A 20,831-nucleotide genomic window follows, 5' to 3' on the forward strand; every position below is an offset into this window, starting at 1 on the left:
ACAAAGGCTGATCTAGTCCATAGTTACCATGCTAAACTAGGAAAATGGGACCAATGAAGGAAGGCTACTTGAAGGAAATTTTATTTCTAATGGAATAGAAGTCTTCCAAGGTAGAGGCCTTGAGGCCTTGAGCTGGAGGTGAGATGGAGCTGGGTCCATTTGGGAGGAAGGAACTGGAGAGTGGCTTTGAGTTCCAGGATGGGTTTCTGGTGTGGGGTTATGGAGGCACCCAAACTTGCACATAGTCGAGGAGAGGTATGGAAAGTGGGTCTGAGCATGTGTGGGAGGAGGCATTCCCGACCCCAGAGGAAGAGGAATTTGTTGTCTGTGTATCCATAACTCCCCACCTCTGGTACCTGACGGGTATGGGTGGTCAGAGCTCGGTCAGGACCAGGGACAGCTCCTGCGCTGCGGTTGCTCTCCTCCCTTTGCAGGTTTACCTCCCTTTCTGTCTCCTCAGCCACAGTTCTACCTGGGCTGCCTCTCAGGCACCCCAGCCTTCTCAGTAAGATCTGATGAACAGATCTGAGTTCTTCAACTCCTGTTCATGAGCCTGAGTCTCCTTAGAGGTGATAGAACTGGTTACTCCCATATTTGTCTCCTTTCCCTGTTTTTTCCCCAACCTTTCCGCAAATTCTTTGTCCTCCTTTCTTTATTCTTGCTCAGTTTCTTCCCATGCCAGCCTCTCATGTGCCATACCCTGTGGCCACTCTGTCCCCCCTTCCAATACCCCATTTCCACCTTACTCTTGATTTCTCACTTAGTCTTCTTCTAGTACATGCTATCCAGATGTCTTTTCCTCCTCTTCCCCACCCCACCCCCATTACCAATGAAGCACATATAAGCTAGGAGAATGAAGGGTTAAAAGCCCAACTTTTGAAATCAAACCTGGTTTTGATACTGATTGTTCTACTGACTTGCTGTGTCTTATTAGGTAGTTAGCCTCTTTTAATCTTAGTTTCCTGTAAAATGGGACAATTCTTACTCTGAAGACTGCAAACTCTAAGAATGCATTGCCTGGTGAACAGTAAGTGCTTAATGTTTGCCTGATTGACAGGCTGCTGTGAGGATAATAGCAATGCTTTCAGTACATGTGATATGTAAAAGAATACTTTTTAAGGTTTTATATCTAAATTGTTTCGACCCAGCAATCCTATTAGTACTATTGCTACAGCCCCCATTCTGCAGATGAGGAAACAGCCATGGAAACATTGGAGCTGCTCAAATTGAGATAGCTATTTTCAGGGAGTGGGTGTTTCTGAGATTAGGCCGTGGGCTGAACCTGAAAACGCCAAGCGTCCGTAGAGGAGAGACAGAGGAACTACAACACCCACAAGGCTCAGCGCCTCACTTCCGACCGGCCTCAGGCTCTGAGGCCGATCTTTGGGTCTCCGTGGGCGGTTTGGCGGCGAGGATTGGAGGGTGGGAGCCGCGCGGGTTCAGGATTGGTAAAATTGCTATCAGCCCCGCCTCAAAAGCCGGAAGTAATCTCTTCCGTTGGCCCGTGTGTACTGGGGAAACGCGAGTTTACTCCGAGGGCTGCTTCACCGGCCACGGACTGACAGACTCTTCAGCCCACCGTCCTGGCCGAGTGACCAACTCGTTGAGGGCCACTTTTGAGGACTCTGGTCCTGAAGCTGGCCGAGGGAGGTCCCCGCCACGCAAGCAGTGCCTCATGGAGTCTACATTCAGCAGCCCCGCAGAGGCGGCGCTGCAGCGGGAAACGGACGCTGCGGGGCTGCCCACTCCTCTCGCGGACTTGGACCGAGTGTACGAGCTGGAGCGAGTCGTCGAATTTGTCCGCGATCTGGGGTGTCAACGGGTGAGGGCAGGTTAGGGAGTGGTGGCTTGCCTCTCTGGAGATGAGTCGTCCAGAGGATCGGGTCTTGAGGTAATTTTGTGAGGAAGGGGTGGGAGGTGCCCCTCTGGGGCGAAGGGCTTTGAAGGTTGGGTAAGGGCTCTGGGAAGGTTTTCCTTGAAGAGGCCCTCGGTGAAGGAGAGGCCGTTCCTGGAACGACTCCATGGTTTTTGCTTACAGGTGGCCTTGCAGTTCCCTGACCAGTTATTGGGAGATGCTGCAGTCGTGGCTGCACGACTGGAGGAGACCACGGGATCGAAGATGTTCATTCTGGGGGATACGGCCTATGGCAGGTGTGAACTTGAGCTTAAAGATGGAGGATAGGGTAGGCCTAGGGCTCCAGGGTTTCTGGTGTTTCCCCTGTTACACTGGCTGCCCGCAATGGCTGTGTTTCTCCTTGATGATGATGACTGTTCTCCTGATAGTAGCTCCTCTTCTTTTTATAATATCATTTTTTTCATTGACCACATTTCTTACTCATGACAGCAACTCTTTTCCTGCTGAGATCCCCACTCACTAATGGTATTTCCCCTGCAGCTGCTGTGTGGATGTCCTGGGTGCTGAGCAAGCTGGAGCTCAGGCCCTCGTACATTTTGGCCCTGCCTGCTTAAGTCCTCCAGCCCGCCCACTGCCTGTGGCCTTCGTCCTTGGTCAGCGTTCTGTAGCCTTGGAGCTCTGTGCCAAAGCCTTTGAGGCCCAGAACCCAGACCCCACAGCTCCCGTGGTGCTACTGAGTGAACCGGCCTGTGCCCATGCCCTGGGTGAGGGATTTTGCTTGTGCATGCAGGAAGGGTGGGTCATCTACTCTGTGTCTTAATTTCCCCATTTCAGTACACTCCCATAGGGGTTTTTTTTTTTTTTTTTTTACCTGCAGCACCTGGTCTTTCTAGGTGGTCTCCCATCCAAGTACTAACCAGGCCCAACCCTGCTTAGCTTCCGAGATCAGATGGGAGCAGGCTTGTTCAGAGTAGCATGGCCATTGACCCTGTAGAGTTCTTGATGTGGGCTTGACCCCTGCCTTTGCTTTTGGGTCACATTCAGTTTTCTGGGTAATGAGGGGTCTCTTGCTTTGTCAGGCCCCAACCCTGACACCACTTCCTTCTTCCAGAGGCCTTGGCCACTCTCCTGCGCCCACGGTACCTGGACCTGCTTGTCTCCAGTCCAGCTCTTCCCCTGCCAGTGGGCTCTCTCAATCCAGAGCCTGAACCCCTGGAGCGTTTTGGGCGTCGCTTTCCTCTAGCCCCAGGGAGGCGTCTAGAAGAGTATGGTGCCTTCTATGTGGGGGGCTCTGAGGGCAGCCCTGACCCTGACCTGAGCCGGCTGCTCTTGGGCTGGGCACCAGGCCAGCCCTTCTCCTCCTGCTGCCCAGACACAGGGCGGACCCAGGATGAAGGTGCTCGGGCTGGGAGACTAAGGGCATGTAGACGCTACCTGGTTGAGAGGGCTAGAGATGCCCGAGTAGTGGGGCTGCTGGCAGGCACATTAGGTGTGGCCCGACACCGTGAGGCACTAGCACACTTACGGAACCTGACTCAGGCTGCCGGCAAGCGTAGCTATGTGTTGGCTCTGGGGCGTCCCACACCTCCCAAGCTTGCCAACTTTCCTGAGATGGATGTCTTTGTGCTGTTGGCCTGTCCTCTTGGTGCCCTATCCCCGCAGCCTTCTGGTAGCTTCTTCCGACCTGTACTGACACCATGTGAGCTAGAGGCTGCCTGCAACCCTGCCTGGCCACCTCCAGGCCTGGCTCCCCACCTCACACACTATGAGGACTTACTGCCTGGTGAGTTGTGGGGAACTGCCTGAGCTGGAAACACTTGGGGCATTGAATCAGGGAGCCAGTATGGATCATGTTTCTCCCTCCTAGGCTCTCCCTTCCACGTGTCCCTCCCTCCACCTGAATCGGAACTGTGGGACACCCCAGATGTGTCACTCATTACTGGGGAGCTCCGACCCCCACCGACCTGGAAGTCATCAAATGATCCTGGTTGCTCAGCCCTGACCCAGCGGCCCCAGCTAGAGCTGACTGAGAGTAGCCCTGCAGGTAAGTGTGCCAAGTCTCCACTCTCATCTGAACCCTTCCCTTAGATTCAGCCCACTCAGCTTCATTTCTCTCTCTTTGCAGCCTCGTTCCTTAGTTCCCGGAGCTGGCAAGGGCTGCAGCCCTGCCTAGGTCAGACACCAGTGACAGGAGCCGTGAGTGGAAGACGAGGGATTGCCATTGCCTACGAAGATGAGGGAAGCAACTGATACCATTTGGGGCCAGAGACACAAATGGATTTAAGAATCACAGCTAAGAGCTTTAGTATTCTCTGCACCAACCTCACCCCTCTGCCAGGATCCTTGATGGAGCCTGGATGGAGGGAGGGCAGACAGCCCCTCATTGTGGATAGGATCCAGCTCCGTCTTGTCTTGGCACTAGCACAAGGCTTAGCACATAGTGGCTTAGTAAAATGCCTGTTATATGACTGATGGGGACTAGTTTGGGGCTTTTCTGAAGCCTTCTAGGCCCATCTGTCCTGGGAGCAGCTCAGGACCTCTGGCCAATCCCAGTTCCTGATGTGCGATTGAGGGTCTGCCTTTGTCAAAGGCAGGTTATAGATGTTCTAGACCAGAGTTTCTCAGCGTTGGCACTGTTGACATTTTGGGCCTGATAATTCTTTGTCGTGAGAGGCTGTTCTGTGCACTGTAGGATGTTTAGCATCGTCCCTGGTTTCTGCCCACTAGATCCCTGCAGCATACCTTTTTCCAATTGTAATAACCAAAAATGTCTCCAGACATTGACAAGTGTCCCCTGTAGGGGGCGCAATATTGCCCCCAGTTGAGAACCACTGGTCTACATTTGTGCTGTCCAGTACAGCAGCCACTAGACACATGTGGCTATTTAAACATAAACTTAACTAAAATTAAAAACTCGGTTTCCCAGTCACAGTAGTCATGTTTCAGTGCCCAGATAGCCACATGAGAGAACAGTACAGCTGTTTCCATCATTAAAGAAAGTTCTGTTGGATGGTGCTGGTCTACACTGACTCTGATTTGTTTCTCAGGGAGATCACAGAAACTTGAATAAACCAGATACTTTTTCTCCTTTCATTTTTTATTCATCAAACACTGCAGGTCCTGCACAGGTGTGGGTGGAGATCTCAATTGTATTTCACTGGATTCCTGTCCTTACAGTGTAACTGGAAAGCGAGGCAGTTAAATAGGCAATTACTACATGGTGAAACAGTACTCTCTGTGAGGGCAAAGCTCCCAGGAGCATCTGGAGCCCAAAAAAGGCTTCCCAGAAGGAATTATACCTAAACTGAATCTTTTGGAGAAAAAAAAATCAGATGAAAAGGACATTTGGGCAAAGGATACACTGTGCTTAAACATATGGACGTGAACCAGCATGGTGTGTGCTTCAAGCAGAGTGGAGTTGCTGGACCATAAAGGTTGAGAGGGGTGAAGTAAAACAACTCACTTCTTCATTCTTCACATTTGCTGAGCATCTTGGCAAATTGGCATTGTCCAAGGTGTTGAAGAAGCAGCTGAACAAGAGAGAAGTGGTCCCTGCTCTTAAGGAGTGCTCTTAGGGAGTCTGCTGGTAGAGGCAGATCTGTAAACTAACCATGGTAACCGGGACAAGGTGGGCACCAAACATGTATTCTGCAAATAAATATTGAGCACCCACTGTGTGCGAGGCACTGGAAATACAGCAGTGAGTTCAACAGAAATCCTTTCGTGGTACTTACATTCTCATGGGTGGGGAAAGATAGACAACCAAAACACTCAGTATGCCATATGGTGATAAGTGCTATGGAGAAATATAAAGCTGGAAAGGGAGTATAAGGGAGAGGGGGGTTGCAATATTAAACAAGATGGTTGGAGACGGCCTTTTGGAGAAGGTGAACAAAGACTAAAAGGAAGTTGCAGAGTGAACCTCATGGATAATTAGGAGAAACAGGGAACAAGTGCAAGGCCAGTGTGGTGAAAGTATGGCTGGTATGTTCAAGAAACAATGGGGCCAGTGAAACCAGAGGAGAGTTGGGGGGTATTAGCAGGTGAAGGCTGGAGCAACACTGGTACAAGCCTAGTAGGCCATTAAAAGGACTATGACATTTAGAGTGAAATGGGAGCCACAAGGGCATTTTAAACGAGAGTGACACGATCTTGCTGAAGTTTCATAAAGATCACCAGGGCAGAGCGGGAGCCCAAAGCCGGTGTGCCACCCTGTCTTTGGGTTAGGGAAGTCTTTCTGGAAGAATGATTTATGAGGGCCAGTAGTTGTTAGTCGGCCGATATGAGTACTACGAAGCGCGTTTCAGGTAGAGGAAACAGCTTGAGCGAAGTGAGGAAGAGAGCACGTCTTCGTGGAACTGGGTAGGAAGGCAAGGGCGGAGGCCCGTGGAATCAGCACTGGCTTGGAGGCTAAGCTCGGCTGTAAAGCAGGGCTGGTGTCGGAGCTCAGGGCGGAGTGTCGGAGCTAAGAAGGAGCGGGTTACGACAAACGCGAGGTACTTAGAAGGGAGCCGGAGCCTCTTCCGAAGCGCGAGACTACAACCACCACAATCCTCAGCGCCTACAGTTCGAGCGTCGTCAAGTTCTAGACCAGCAGCGACGTAGCTCAGGGCCCGGCATAGGGTCACGTGGTGCTAGCGTACCACGTGGGCGAGTCAGGTGACAGTGCGGGGCGGACGGTGGACGCAGGGACGTGGTTTTAGCTCTGGACCCACCGACCCGCGCCCCGCTGTCGTCGCCGCCATGACGGGGCTAGCGCTCCTCTACTCCGGGATCTTTGTGGCCTTTTGGGCCTGCATGATCGTCGTGGGTGAGGCCGGGCCCTGGCGGGCGGGTTCAGGATCCGGACTGAGCTGGAGCCCAGCGGGGGACGTGGGGTCTCAGGAATCCCCGGCCCCAACACGGGCTCGTACCCCGGGCTTCGGGACTTGCCTCACGCCTGTGGGGGCCTATGACCCCAACAGAGGAGACCTCTGACCTCCAGCCGCTCGAGGAGGGGCGCGGGCGGGGGGTGGGTTGAGGCCGCGAAAACAGCCTTGATCGCTCTCGTGCCGCGCCCCCCTCCCCTGTCTCACAGCTGTCGTCTCTCTCTTGCTCCTGACTGGCCTGCTTGCGTCGCGGGCCGGCTGCTTCAGTTCCTCTTTTCCTGGTCGTTTAGCCCTCTCCTGCCCCCCATCCCCCAGCTTGTTGAGTAAATAGCGAGTCGGACAGGGCGGGCAGGATCCGGTGGGGCCTGGCCCGAGCTCTTGCTCTCTCCCTTCCTCCAAGGTGTTCAGGCCTGCAGGCGGCTGCCCACGAAGGATCTTGGTCTGGGAGGTGGTGTCACTGAGGGAGATGTTACTGAGGGAGTGGCAGAAAATGGAAGCCTGAGCAGAGGAATCTATAGACAGCTATGCTTTCACGCGCGCTGGGCGAGGGAGGGGGCGCGGGCAGCTTGAGGATTCTCTGTTGACTTAGGTGGAGGCAGACCTTTGGGTAGGTGGCAGCAACTGGGCAGCAACTTCTTGTCTAAGTTGGGGAGCTTCTCTCTAGAGAGCAGCCTCTGACCCCTTTTTTCTCACTACTGCAGGAATTTGCTACACCATTTTTGACTTGGGCTTCCGCTTTGATGTGGCATGGTAAGGGAGGGTAGGGCAAGGGTTCCTCTAGGGGCTGCTCCACTGCAGCCTTCCTTCTCTGACCTGAGCTCCCTCATCCACCCAATCCCCAGCTGCACGGGATTTGCACTTTTGGGAATAGGCAGTATTTTGTCTTAGCATCCAGGTGGGGTTGGAGGTTGGGGGCAGGGGGTGGGGTGAAGTGGGGTGGGTTTTGTGTCCACTTCTCCACCAGGGCTGACTTGTTTTCCTCCCTGTCTCCACACCAGGTTCCTGACCGAGACTTCCCCCTTTATGTGGTCAAACCTGGGCATTGGCCTAGCTATCTCCCTGTCTGTGGTTGGGGCAGCATGGTGAGTGTTGGGGTGGTGCGACCAGGGGAAGGGCCTGAGTCATAGCAGGTCCTTAATCACCCTGGGGGCAGTGACAAGCTTGGGTTCTGCTTATTGGTTTCTTATCCTTCCACCAGGGGCATCTATATTACTGGCTCATCCATCATTGGGGGAGGGGTGAAGGCCCCTAGGATCAAGACCAAGAACTTGGTCAGGTAAGTTAGGGTTCTTGGAAGATTGCCAAAACCAGCTGCATTGTGAGCTGCCTGTGCGTTTGACCTAACACGTTCCTCCTGACCAGCCTCCCAAAGAGGTGGGATGCTAATGGGGAAAAGGTGGCTGGGGACTCTCTTAGGAGGAAGACTGGTTTCAACCTCATCTCTTTCTCTTCTCCATTCCCCTTGCCCACCACTACCACCACCAGCATCATCTTCTGTGAGGCTGTGGCTATCTACGGCATCATCATGGCAATTGTTATTAGCAACATGGCTGAGGTATGGAGGACCAGGGTGGGGAGGGCATCCAGTGTGTATAGAACATTCCAGTGTGTTCTATACATTGCTTCACAATTGCGGCGCGGGGGGTTGGGGGGGACGTAGGGGTTGGTTTCTGATATTTCTGTGCCTTCCTTAGCCTTTTAGTGCCACTGACCCCCAAGCCATTGGCCATCGAAACTATCATGCAGGTAGGTGGTGTGTGTGAAGGCAGAAAGCTGAGGCTTCACACCTGCTTCTCCCCTACAGCTCCCAGCTTAGAATCCTCATTTTGATATTCTGTCACTTGCTTTGCAAAATTGGGGTGGTGATTGGCTCCATTAGTACATTTTGGGCCCTTGTCCTCATCTCCCCTTGTGTCTGGCTTGGCCTCAGTGCTCCCTTTCTATCCCCCTAGGCTACTCCATGTTTGGAGCTGGCCTCACAGTGGGCCTTTCCAACCTTTTCTGTGGAGTCTGCGTGGGCATCGTGGGCAGTGGAGCCGCCTTGGCCGACGCACAGAACCCCAGCCTCTTTGTGAAGATTCTCATCGTGGAGATCTTTGGCAGCGCCATTGGCCTCTTTGGGGTCATAGTTGCAATCCTGCAGGTGCTGAATCCTCCTGGGGGAACCTCTGTCATTGTCTATAATCCAGCCTCATCTTCCTTCCAGAGGAGCTGCAGTATTCCCTTCACCTGTAACCATGAATAGCTTCCATCACCTCATTCCTATCTTTTGGTTTTCCTTTTTTGAAGCTTTCAATTTAGTTTCCAATCCAGAAACACTAAGAACTGTCCTTGTTTTTTTCTGTTGCTTTTTGTCTCTATGTGTTTCATTTAGTCTCTGGAGTGGGATCTTGTCTGTGTCTGTATCAGTCTGTCTTGGTGTGTTCGACTTTCTCAGGGCCTGTGTGTATATCTGTGCTGTCAGTAGCACAGCATGTCTGAATCGTGTCTTGTCTGTCTGACACTGAGTTTGTGGCTAAGGATCAGCCTGAGAGTCTGAGGGTGACTGTGGATGCCTGACTGGGTTGACTCTTGGTGACTGGCACTGTCTATATGCCACTTCTCTCCATCTTTCTGTCCCACAGCCTGTGGTTGTCTGTCCCTGTTTATCTGTGTTTGTCTGTCATAGCATATCCATCCTGATCCAGCCATCCGTCTATTGTCACCTGTCCATCCCATTATGAGTTAGGTCTGATCTTCTGTCATTTGTCATTGTCTTATATATTCTTTTGTCCCTACCTGATTTCTCCTGTTCTTCTTTTGCAGACCTCTGGCGTGAAGATGGGTGACTAGATGATCTGTGCGAGTGGAGCTGTGCCCCACTCTTATTTATTTGTGATTTTCTCGGGACAGCTGGAGCTGTGCCCCTTAGCTTTTCAGGGGGCTTGGTGTTCAGGGCCCTCCCTGCACTCACTTCTCGCTGCCTGTCAACCTGGAGGTACTGCCTGGCTGGATCCTCAGTGTGGGCAGTAAGCTGCTGACGACTGTGCAGCTATGCACCTGAGTCCCATCTCTACCCCCAACCCATCTTCCCAGTGTTTGTGAAATAAATGTGATATTTGTCTGGGTCATGCCACTTTTGTTGCTCTCCTTTGCCACCTCCTTTCATAGAAGAAGGGTAAACAGTTGTATAGTCCTCAACCTCATGCCTGCCTCTTGCCACTTTCTGACTCATGCACACTGTCTCTGCTCTGGACAGAGCTGGCTTCTGGATGGAGCAGTAAGGGTGCTGGGCTGAGAATTCTGTAGCCCTGAAATTCTTTGTTGAAGGGCTCTAGGGAGTCTGGAGTTATACGCCCAGATGTTTGTGTTGGGGCAGGAGGAGGGGTATCCTCCTAGTTTCGGGTCCTTTGGGCTCTGTTTACTAAGCCCAAATTGGCCACATCTACTTACTTGGATCTACCCTTCAGGCACCATCACTCCATACCCTTGTGGGGCTTGGAGCTCATTGATTTGCCTCCCCCTATCCCAGCACCATCCCATGAATAATTTGATCCCTCGTGCCTAGGGCCTTATCCAGCTCCTTTCTCTCTTGTCCAATCTCTAACCCAATCTTCTATTAACCCTAGTAACCCCAGCCACCTCCAGGTCTCTGCTACACACTTCAGTCCACCCTTTATGGGTCTTGCCCAATTAGCAGCCCCCTCCGCTGATCGCTTGCAGACCTTTAATCATCCTTCCATCATCAATGAGTTGGCAAATCCCTAACCTCCCTGCCCTAGTCAGCCTAACTTCCAGGCCCCTTCTTTAGCCCAGTGCGTGCCCCAACCCGGACCCCACTCCTCACATGGGTTTGACCCACCCACACCCTCTCTGGTTCGGATCTCGAATACAGCCCCTTGGATGAGCCTAACTGATTTCTTCCTCCTCGTCCCCCAGTCTTCTGCCACCGTCCCCTCGCTCCGCCGCTCTTGGCCACGGGCAGGGGCGGGCGTCAGAGGCGCGCGGCGGATGCGGGCGCGCTGGAGGCGGGGGCCGCGGGGGCGCGCGCGAGGGCGCGCCGGCCGGGCCTGCCCCTCCGAGGCGCCGTAGCGCGGGAGGGAGGCGGCGGCACTGTGGTCCATCCATCCGCGGGTCCGTGGGTCTGCCCGGCCGCCCGGCCCCGCCCTGCCCCCCCGGAGCGGCTCCGCTCCATGGCCCGCGGCGGCGGCGGGAGGCGGCCCGGGGGCCGCTGACCCGGCGGCGGGAGGCGGCGGGGCCGGGCCATGGGGGACGGAGCAGTCTGCAGCCGCCGGAGCCGGAAAGCCAGCCCCAGCCGGAGCGGCACCCCTTGCTGAGCCCCGAGCGCCGGGTGAGAGGGGAAAGCGCGCGTCCCCCAGCCCAGGGCCCCGAGATTCCAGACCTGGTCCCACGATCTGTGCCCAGGACCCGGTGAGAGGCGCTGGCGGCCAGACCCCGGCCTGGCGTTACCCTACCCCACCCCCATCCCTTGGCGTCCCCCGGGCTCCTCTGCCCGCCCCCGGCCAGCTTCCCTTATTGTCCCTGCTCGCCCCGGCCTCGTGGCGCGGGGAGGCGCTCCACTCACGTTTTCCGTTGCTTTGGCCCCCACCCCCATGTAGCCCCCACCCCTCAGGCTCCACCCCACCGGGTCTTTGCTGCCTCCCCCATCCCGGGGTGCCACGTGTTCAAGCGGCTCAGCCTTTCAGCCCCGCCCAAACGCACCTCAAAGCCTGGTGGTCAGCCTGACCCAGAACCCCTGTCCTGATGAGGGGTGGGAATGCTTGCACGTGGGGCCGGGCGTTGTGAGCTGCCAGGGAGCCTGTAGGTATGACTGTGTAAGTGCAGGATCAGCTGCTTTGTGAGTGTGTAAGTCTGTGTGTTACTGTCATCTGGGTGTGTCTGTGTATATGTATGTAGTTCTCTGTGTGTCTGAGTGCAGGTGACCATAGCTGGGACCAAAGGTGTCTGCGTGGTTATATGATGCCATGTATCTGTGAGTAAGACTCACCCTGCTCCCCGAAGCACTGCTAGAAGTGCCAACAGTAGTGTTACTGCTCTGTTGGAAACTGTGGCTCAGGCAAGACCCTTTCCTGCTGTGTTGAATGTTTCACGTCTGTCTCCAGGACCCAAGTGTTCCCCCTTCTGGGAATTAGAACCAGCAGTGTTGGGCAGGCCCCAGAGAGTTCATCCCAGTCCTAGAGTCTTAGGGGAGAGTTATCCTGTACCCCATCTTGTATTTTGACCTCTTGCTCCAGAGGGAAGGGATCCCAAAAACATCCTATCCATATTTGGGCCACCTGGATGCTGAGGGCCACTTCCCAGCCTGGTCCCAGCTGGCCTGTCCTGCTTGCCACTGGGACCTGTTTGACCAAACCACAGTCCACCATGGTCCTGGGAGAACTAAGTGAAGTCATGAGTACAAAGTGCTCTTGCATGGTAAGTACTCAATAAATGGTCTCCCTTCCCCAGACTACGAGTCCTGGGTTAAGGATGCTGCCCTATGGATGTCTGTTCTCCAGGGAACAGGTACACATTGGGTCTGTAGGCGCACACGTTTCCATGTTTAGGTATGAACCAGTGGGGTCAGAGGTCACATGTCCATGTTCCTGGGAATACCTGGGTGTGTGTATGTGTAAAGTCGTGCAATGAAGGTATGTACCTGAGTGTGAGGGTGTGTGAGGCTGTGCTTGTATGTCAGTGAGGATGAGGAACACAAGCATATATGGGTGAGTGCTCAGGTGTGTGAAGATGTGTGAGTAGTGAGTTGCCAGGGACTGTGTCTGTGTGTCTGTTTGCAGGTAGAATGTGAGTCTGTGAGTCAGAAGGTGTAAGCAGGTAAATGCGAGGATGCGGGTCCATGAGTGTGAGCAGTGGGCAGGAGGCGGGTAGGTAGCCTTGCTCGTTCAGCCCTGACCTGATGGGTCGGTTTCTCTCCTACCCCTGCTCAGGCTGGCAGCTGGATGCCCGGGCCCATTGGGCGGGCCTGAGGCTGCCTGCGGGATGAGCAGACTGCTGGGGGGGACGCTGGAGCGCGTCTGCAAGGCTGTGCTCCTTCTCTGCCTGCTGCACTTTCTCGTGGCCGTCATTCTCTACTTTGACGTCTACGCTCAGCACCTGGCCTTCTTCAGCCGCTTCAGTGCCCGTGGCCCTGCCCTTGCCCTTCACCCAGCTGCCAGCAGCAGCACCAACTGCTCCCGGCCCAACGCCACTGCCCCCAGCTCCGGGCTCCCTGAGGCCCCCAGTGTCCGGCCCGGCCCCACGGCTCCCATCTTGCCACCCTGTCCAGACTCTCCACCTGGTCTTGGTGAGCCTCCAGGGTAGGGCCTTTCCTATAGGGTGGGCAGACCTAACAATTTTGACTAGGGGAATGGAGTCTTGTCTTGACCCATGGGGATGACAGAGTTCCAGGTCTGTTGTAAGAGGATTGTTCCTGGGGTTCCCTTGCCCACCCCCAGGCTGAGGGAGAGGGCTGGTGTCCCTGGAGCTTGATGAAAACCTGATTCCTGCCACCGTCCTGCCTGCAGTGGGCCGACTGCTGATCGAGTTCACTTCGCCCATGCCACTGGAGCGGGTGCAGAGGGAGAACCCAGGTGTGCTCCTTGGTGGCCGCTATACACCGCCTGACTGCACCCCAGCCCAGACGGTGGCGGTCATCATCCCCTTTCGACACCGGGAGCACCATCTACGCTACTGGCTCCACTATATGCACCCCATCCTGAGGCGACAGCGGCTGCGCTACGGCATCTACGTCATCAACCAGGTGTGCTTCCTTTGACCCCCAGGCTGGGCACTAGGCACCACCAGAGAGCCCACAAGCACCCGTGGGTCTGGGGGCCCACACACCTTTTGTGTATATGTGGGTTTGGGGGCATTCGCGGGTCCTTGCCTGCCCATGGTTGTGTGCATATGTCAGTGTGCACATAGGAAAGCTTGTGTGTGCATGAAGGGGAGTACATGTGTGTGAATGCTGGCCTGTATACTAGTGGGTGTGTGCATGGCCTCAGTGGAGAAGAGCCCCACTGTCTACCTTTGGTGGGCCCCACCCCATGGTGGTGGAAGCCTAGGGTTGGCTGGCTATGAAGAGCTGTCGAGGGGCCCTAGGAGAGGGAGAGTTAGCCCCTGAAAGAGGGATGAAGTCTACCTAAGGGCCAAATGCTGGCCACAGCTGAGGCCCAGGAACTCAGCTCACCATCTGAGCCCTACCATAGGCCTGGCCAGGGCTGGTGGGGCCCAGTGAGGATCTGACACTCTTCCCCACAGAGAACTCCCAAATTTGGACTTGGATCCTTATAGGCTCTAGGATGATGGCATATGACTGGAGTTGGAGCAGGGACCTGTGGGAACACCAAGGGGCCTAGTCTAGCCCTGGGGGTGGGAAACAATGGTTGAGAAGGGTGTTGAAGTATGAACAAGCATCATCTGGCAGAGGGACTGGAGAAAGAAAGCAAGCATTCTAGACGGAAGGACTGGAGGACCCAGGCCCTAGCAAGAGAACTGGTCTTGTGTGTTTGGAATTGTTGGCTGAGGTGTGGGGTCCAATATGAAGTTGGATAACAAAGATGAGGCTGGAGAAGCCGATGGAGAAGAGTCTCACAAGGCATGTGAAGCATTTGAAACTGAGCCCGATGGTGGTAAGGCACCATTGTAAGGTTTTAAGGGGGGAATAACGTGGATGTTTGCTTATTAGAAAGATCACTCTGATTACATGTGGAGAACGAGTTGAAAGGGGGAGACTAGAGGCAGGGTGACCAGTGGGAAGAGGCTGCAATGTTGAAAGAGATGGTAAACATGCATATGAGTCAGGCGGTAGTTGTGGGGTCGAAAGGAACCATGTGACACAAATAGTGGAGAGTAAGGAAAGGGAGATGCCAAGATACCTTGAGGGCTTCTGTCTTGGCTGGCTGCTGTGTAGATGGCTGTGCCTGTGAGCAAACTGGCAACGTAGCTGGATAAGGTCTAGGGGAGAGCGTGACTGAATTCTTTTCTGTGTGTGATGAGTCTGAGTGCATGAGGGAAGTGTGAGAGAAACGTTTAGACAAATTAGTTGACCTAGGAGTGAGGTCTGAGGTGGAGAGAGGTATCTGGGAGCCACCAGTATGCAGGTGATCCCTAAAACCAACAACGTCCATCCTGCCCAGGAATCACACGAACCTGAGAGGAGAAAGCCAGCATGTAAGAGACAGTTGCAGAAAGAGAAAGACTGCCACAGATGCTGTGAAGGTTGGCCGGAAAGGTTAGAGGAGACTTAGGAGAGTGTGGTGTTCTGGAAGCCCAGGAGTTAGTGTCAAGAAGGAAGCATGGCAGCTGCATGAGGACTGCCGGGGGAGTAAGGAAGGATGTGGATCAAGAAGCGTCCAGTGGATTTAGTAACAAGGTGGGCCCAGCGAGAGCCATTTCGGGGGCATGGTGGAGGCGGAAGCAGATTGCAGTGGGTTGAAGAAGGAATCAGATTTGACAAAATGGAAATAGCCAATTGGAGACAACTCCTTAAAAAAAACCCCTCTGCCAAGAAGGGATGGCAAAAGGTAGGGTGGTGGCTAGAGGGAGGTTTTTTTCAGATGGGAGAGAATTGTGCATGTGTTATGAGCTGTGTTAGAGAAACTTAGGGCTCTTGGCTGGTGAAAGAGGTTGGAAAGGAGTGCTGATGAGCCGGGAGAAAATGGAGAGTTGCTCCAAGGGCTGGTGGGAGAGAAGGTACAGGGGAGGGAGGGAAGAGAGCATGTGGGGCCGGGTAGTTCAGGGTTCTAGGGGAACAGCTCCCATCTCATCAGGCCCAGGCTGGCTGGTGGAGAGGAAGGGTCACTATTCCTTTTCTTTTTCTAGATGGGCCTACTCAAAGACCCCCTCTCCAGGAGCCTCTCTGGCTACAGCCTGGAGATAGTAGGTTGGGGCAGGGGGCTCAGGGGTCAGCTTCTTCGACAGAGTCCTTGTCCTGGCTAGAATTTGGAACTCGAGCCTGGATCCCAGTCTCAAGGAGACCTAGCCCTGCAGCCCCATTTCTCGGGGGACCCCGGGCTCACTGGACCATGACTGCCTAAAGAGCCTGTGCTTGTCATTTTGTTGGGAGACAAGTGAATCTAGCCCAATCCTATCCTGGTCTCAGAGGATGCCCAAGGAGTTGGATATGGATCCATATGAGCCAGAGGGGACAGGTGGCTGAGGCTCAGTAGCTCAGTGGCTGTCATTTCTCTATCTTAGACACTGGTCATTTGGGATATTCGTTGTCTCACTTCAAGACTGTGCTCAACAGGGATATAGTGTGCTTAGGGCTGCTCATCTCCAGGTCCCCAGTGGCACAAAGAAAATGCCTTGTACAAAGAACAGGGCCATGAGATGTGTTTGAGTGAATGAATGAAATAGCTCTAAATAACAGTTTAAGTGACACTGGCATACGTGAAACACCCAGGAGGAAATTAATAATAATACTGTGGCAGGGGGGTTTGGTCAGGGAGGTCTTCCAGACATGGGTTTGACAAGCAGAGGAGAACATTCTAGGCGGGGAGGAATTGCTAACACCAAGGGCCAGGCAAGAAAGAGTCTGGCATGTTTGGGGCCACTGAGGAATGTAGTGTAGCTTGGCCTTGGGGTCTGAGGACAGTGGCCAGAGAGGAGATTAGAGCCAAATTATGAAAGGCCTTGGAAGGCCAGGTCCAGGGTAAAGAGCAAAGAGCTGAACTTGATCCTGAGAGTCTGCAGGAGTCGCGGGGTTCAGGGGAGTGGTGGTGGTAGGCTTGTGGGGACTGCTCTGGACAGTGGTCAAGTGGCAGGTGCTTGCCAGTTATAGGCCCAGAGCTGACCTCTTCTCTTTACCAACCCCAGCATGGTGAGGACACTTTCAACCGGGCCAAGCTGCTCAATGTGGGCTTCCTGGAGGCGCTGAAGGAGGACGCCACTTACGACTGCTTCATCTTCAGTGATGTGGACCTGGTCCCCATGGATGACCGCAACCTGTACCGCTGTGGCGACCAGCCCCGCCACTTCGCCATTGCCATAGACAAGTTTGGCTTCCGGTGAGGGCTCCCTTTTCAGCTGGACCCAGACCTCCCACCCCCACCATCCCTATCTCCCCCACCACACCTAGGCCCTCATTGCCAGCCCCAGTGCCCCACTTGCTCCTGGCTCCTGGGCACACTCTCCCCTATCCCAGCTCTTGTCCTCCATCTGGAATCCCTTCAGGCCCCTCACTGACACCTCCCCTCCCACGCCATAGGCTGCCCTATGCTGGCTACTTTGGAGGCGTGTCAGGCCTGAGTAAAGCCCAATTTCTGAGAATCAATGGCTTCCCCAACGAGTACTGGGGCTGGGGTGGTGAGGACGACGACATCTTCAACCGGTGAGTAGAGACGAGGTGGGCAGTAGACTGGGTACGTGAGAGGGCGCGGCGCAGCCTGGGTGGGGCTCCGTGCCATTCCTGGTGCCTGCTCCAGTCCATCTGTCCCCGTCCCCAGGATCTCCCTGACTGGGATGAAGATCTCGCGCCCAGACATCCGCATAGGCCGCTACCGCATGATCAAGCACGACCGGGACAAGCATAACGAGCCCAATCCTCAGAGGTGACCCCCAGCACCCCTGAGCTCAGGGCCCCTAACCCCTTACTCCCTGAGGTGGCCCCTAGTACCATGGATCCCCAGAGGTGATCCCAAGGACATTGACCCGTGATTCTTAGAGGTGACTCTCAGCACCCCTGATCCCTGTTTCCTATCCCACCAGCTCAGCCTCACACCAGACAGCTCTCACTCCTATGGCCTGATTCCTAGAGGTGACTTAAATATAAAGGCAGGCTCAAATCATCACTGAGTAGATCGCATTCCCATTGGTGTCCTCACAGACCTCACTTGTGCCAGAGCAGATAGAACGAGAGATAGTGGGTACTGGACTCAGTTCGTGTGCCTGGGGACCCAACAAAGATGTCCTGAGCAATGCGGGGTGGGAAGTGGAAAGACAATACTGATCCCTCTGAGACTGGAGTGGGTGGCAGTCTGAGGAAGTAGCAGCATTTGGTGTCTGATGCTGGCTGGGAGAAGTGCCTGAGGGCATGTGAAATGTAGACAAGGGCTTCCGGATGGTGCTTGGGACCGTCTGGTGCCAAACCTTGGAGTTAGGGAGGCCCAGAGCTGGATATCCGCATGAAGTTCATTCTAGGGAAAGAGACAGGCAGTTATAACACAGGTGATCAGGGCAAGGTGTTGTCCTTGCAGTGATGACGGGAGGCTTCCTGGAGGAGGTGATAGTAAATTGGAGTTTGAAAAAGTTATTCATTTAACAGATATTTGTCACACACCTACCCTGGGCTATATTCACCAGGCTAATGGAGTAGGCCAGTTTGGATAAAAGGAAATAGTATGTGTAGGAGTCTGGAATGTGAACATGCATGGTATATGCTGAGAATCTGAAACTCTTGGGTGTTAAAATTTCTGAGAGTTGGAAATGACAGTAGATGGGATCAGTGCTGGGTGTTTGGGGGTCTCAAATCCTAGGTTGGGAGTTTCACTTTTGTCCCAGGGACGCTGGGAAGTCACGGAAGGGCTTTAAGCAGGGAAGGGACAGGATCCAATTTGGGTCTGGAAGGATCACCCTCTGAGCCTGAAGAAGTTAAAGAGCTGGCAGAGCTCCTGGGTGGAGCTGGAGGAAGCCCACCAAGCCTGAAGGAATTGACAGAACCCCAGGGGTGTGCCAGGCATAAGACTGCTGTGCCCCAGCTGGAACAGTAGGATTGTTCTGCTCTGAACCCAGGGTTTAAGAGTGGGGGAGGGAGGTTGCTGCACTGATGTAAGGTTGATGTTTGGCAGAAACACAAAGCACTGGGCATCTAGGGAGCTGATGAAAAAGCAGTTCAGATAAACATGGTGAGGAGGGAAGGGATGAGAGACTGCGAGAAGAGGGCTTTAGGGCATCAGAGACAGTACTCAGTGTTGGGATGGCTGTGGAAAGGGATCTGAGCGGAGTTCAGAAGAATGGGAAGACCCAAACAGTTGGGATGAGGGTGGGAGTAGAGCACTAGAAGCACATGCCAGCACCCTTGGTCCTGTTTCAGGATAGCCATTATTAATCAGTGATAACTGCCTTGGGTGGGGAAATGGCAAGATAACAACATTCTGGCTAAAGGAACTCTCATCTACCTAGCTGCTCTCGCTTCAAATCTAGTTCTCCTGTATTCTTCCCCTCACTCTGCATGTCTCGACTATCAGCAGGTCATATCAGTGCCACTCCTCAAACATGTCTGAGCCCATCTTTTCCCTTTACTAACTCTACCCTAGTGCAGCCACTGTCATCTTGCCTGGACTACTGCAGTAACCTCTCACTGGTTTCCCTGCTTTCCCCTTGCCCTTCTACAGTTCATGTCCCCAAACTGGGCTAAAAATCCCTCAGTGTCTTCTCATCCACAGATTTTTTTAGAAAAACTGCTTCCTCTGACTTACCAGAACCCTGCTCATGCATTTTCTAACCTCTGAGCGAATCTTACTGTTTCTTCCCTTGGCCCATTAGGCTTTAGCCACTTAGCTGAGCAAATACTCATTCCTACTTTAGGGTCAGCATGTGCTGTTACCTATGCCTGGAATGTTCTTGCCCCTGCTGTCAGTTTGATATCATATTCTCAACCCTTCCAAGTCAGTCATCTTGGTCTCCCTCTCCTAGCTTTCTTAGCACTCTGATGTGTTACTTGTCTGTTACCTTTCTCCCCTAGGAGAATAGACTTGTCATAAAAGGAAGGACCTTGCTTTTCTTTTCATGGCTGTGTTCTTGGTGCTTAGAGTAGAGCCTGGCACATGGAGACTGCTCAATAAATAGATGGTGAAGGAGTGACTAAAGGATGAGGAACAGAAGAGATGGCACAAGATGATGGGTTTGGGGAGTAAAGATGATACATCTGATACAGGACACATTGTATTTGAGGTGCCTATGGGATGCCCCTTACCTGGAACTAAGGCTTAGAAGGAGGGTCTGAAATGAGAGAAAAATTTGTAAGGTGTTACATTTCTGGACTCACAGAGGTGAGATTTCTGTTTTGAAGGCAGATGCAAGAGCAAAAGGCTCCAAACAGGTGGAGGGCGGAGGGGTGGCAAGGAGAACTGACTCACCCCTGGAAGAAGCCAGATGGCTTGAGCTTTGGCCCCAGAATTGGGTTTGGTGGTTAGCCCTGATCTGGACCCATTTCCATCTCGTCTAGGTTTACCAAGATTAAAAACACGAAGCTGACCATGAAGCGGGACGGCATCGGGTCAGTGCGGTACCAGGTCTTGGAAGTGTCTTGGCAACCGCTGTTCACCAACATCACAGTGGACATTGGGCGGCCCCCGTCATGGCCCCCCTGGGGCTGACACTGATTCTCTGCCAAGGATTGCCTGCCAGAGGACTGACCTGCAGCCTGGCTGGCGGCTACTCTGGGGAGGATCCCCCAGGACTGAGACTCTGGGCTCTGTTTTCTGAGAGTCTTCAGTAGGCCCCCAGCTGCACCTGGAAGTTTCAGAACCTATTTTGGGGGGCTTCCATCCTGGGGAGACCCCTCAAGTGTGTCCCTCTCTGGGGTCAGCCCTCCTTCTTGCCCCTCCCTCCCAGCCCAGCCCCCTCACTGTCAGGGTCGGGCCAGCCCCTGCACTGCCTCACTGAGTGGCCTGGGCTAGGTCACTCCACCTCTCTGTGCCTCAGTTTCCCCCCCTTGAGTCTCCTAGGGCCTGGAAGAGTGGGAGGTGTGACTAAGGAGCAGCGCCGCTTCCAGGGGGAGTTCTCAGACCTGGGGATCCTTCTTGCTCCCAAGGGAGGGGAAACCTTTTTCATTCAACATTGTAGGGGGCAAACTCTGGTGGCCTCCTGCTGAGGAGCAACCCCAGGAGGGGACCAGAGGGGGTGTTGTGTTGCTGCCTGGGATCTTGGGGTTGGGCTTTGTGTGGGTGGCAGGTAGGGTTTGGATCAGTTTGGTTCCTGCCTCCCTGTCTCAGAGAAGGCAGTAACCCCAGGGCCAGCTTGTGTTTGTATATTGCACAGAAACTTGTGTGGGTGCTTTAGTAAAAAACATGAATGGATCAGCCCCTTTGTCTGTTTGGAGATGGGAATCTGGGTCCCTGGACCCAGCCCCTGAGTGTGTTGTGGGAGGGTTCCTGACCCAACCTATTGGTTTGGCCAGGTTTAGA

General features: G+C 53.9%; 3 protein-coding genes and 1 pseudogene across 13 annotated transcripts; 3 read left to right on the plus strand and 1 right to left on the minus strand.

The window, feature by feature from the left end:
• Positions 1 to 1,458: 1,458 nt before the first annotated feature.
• DPH2 (diphthamide biosynthesis 2) lies at positions 1,459 to 4,946 on the plus strand. 4 transcript variants are annotated; one of them, XM_039883670.1, is made up of 6 exons: positions 1,459 to 1,822; positions 2,039 to 2,151; positions 2,396 to 2,619; positions 2,967 to 3,638; positions 3,723 to 3,899; positions 3,981 to 4,946. In XM_039883670.1, the coding sequence occupies exons 1-6, from the start codon at positions 1,676 to 1,678 to the stop codon at positions 4,103 to 4,105; spliced, it is 1,458 nt and encodes a 485-aa protein (XP_039739604.1). In that variant the 5' UTR covers positions 1,459 to 1,675; the 3' UTR covers positions 4,106 to 4,946. The 4 variants fall into 4 exon arrangements, with proteins under 4 accessions (XP_039739604.1, XP_039739631.1, XP_039739613.1 ...); XM_039883679.1 differs by having other exon boundaries at positions 1,757 to 1,891; XM_039883697.1 differs by lacking the exon at positions 2,396 to 2,619 and having other exon boundaries at positions 1,687 to 1,822.
• On the minus strand, positions 2,724 to 2,842 carry LOC120580971 (uncharacterized; annotated as a pseudogene).
• Positions 4,947 to 6,494: 1,548 nt separating the features above from the next.
• ATP6V0B (ATPase H+ transporting V0 subunit b) lies at positions 6,495 to 9,838 on the plus strand. Of its 2 annotated transcripts, XM_039883711.1 has the most exons (8): positions 6,495 to 6,665; positions 7,425 to 7,473; positions 7,722 to 7,805; positions 7,922 to 7,999; positions 8,209 to 8,278; positions 8,418 to 8,469; positions 8,676 to 8,866; positions 9,529 to 9,838. In XM_039883711.1, exons 1-8 carry the CDS (start codon positions 6,599 to 6,601, stop codon positions 9,553 to 9,555), a joined length of 618 nt encoding a protein of 205 aa, XP_039739645.1. In that variant the 5' UTR covers positions 6,495 to 6,598; the 3' UTR covers positions 9,556 to 9,838. The 2 variants fall into 2 exon arrangements, with proteins under 2 accessions (XP_039739645.1, XP_039739654.1); XM_039883720.1 differs by lacking the exon at positions 7,425 to 7,473 and having other exon boundaries at positions 6,522 to 6,665; positions 9,529 to 9,833.
• A 936-nt stretch (positions 9,839 to 10,774) lies between these two features.
• Positions 10,775 to 20,726, plus strand: B4GALT2 (beta-1,4-galactosyltransferase 2). Of its 7 annotated transcripts, XM_039883776.1 has the most exons (9): positions 10,929 to 11,053; positions 11,958 to 12,138; positions 12,270 to 12,353; positions 12,651 to 13,006; positions 13,227 to 13,462; positions 16,522 to 16,712; positions 16,913 to 17,035; positions 17,151 to 17,255; positions 19,871 to 20,726. In XM_039883776.1, exons 4-9 carry the CDS (start codon positions 12,703 to 12,705, stop codon positions 20,019 to 20,021), a joined length of 1,110 nt encoding a protein of 369 aa, XP_039739710.1. In that variant the 5' UTR covers positions 10,929 to 11,053; positions 11,958 to 12,138; positions 12,270 to 12,353; positions 12,651 to 12,702; the 3' UTR covers positions 20,022 to 20,726. The 7 variants fall into 7 exon arrangements, with proteins under 7 accessions (XP_039739702.1, XP_039739738.1, XP_039739753.1 ...); XM_039883785.1 differs by lacking the exon at positions 12,270 to 12,353; XM_039883768.1 differs by lacking the exons at positions 11,958 to 12,138; positions 12,270 to 12,353 and having other exon boundaries at positions 10,775 to 11,053.
• Positions 20,727 to 20,831: the final 105 nt, after the last annotated feature.

The sequence above is a fragment of the Pteropus medius genome, unplaced genomic scaffold, assembly GCF_902729225.1.
Source record: "Pteropus medius unplaced genomic scaffold, Ma_sr-lr_union100, whole genome shotgun sequence".
In the NCBI taxonomy this organism is placed as follows: domain Eukaryota; kingdom Metazoa; phylum Chordata; class Mammalia; order Chiroptera; family Pteropodidae; genus Pteropus; species Pteropus medius.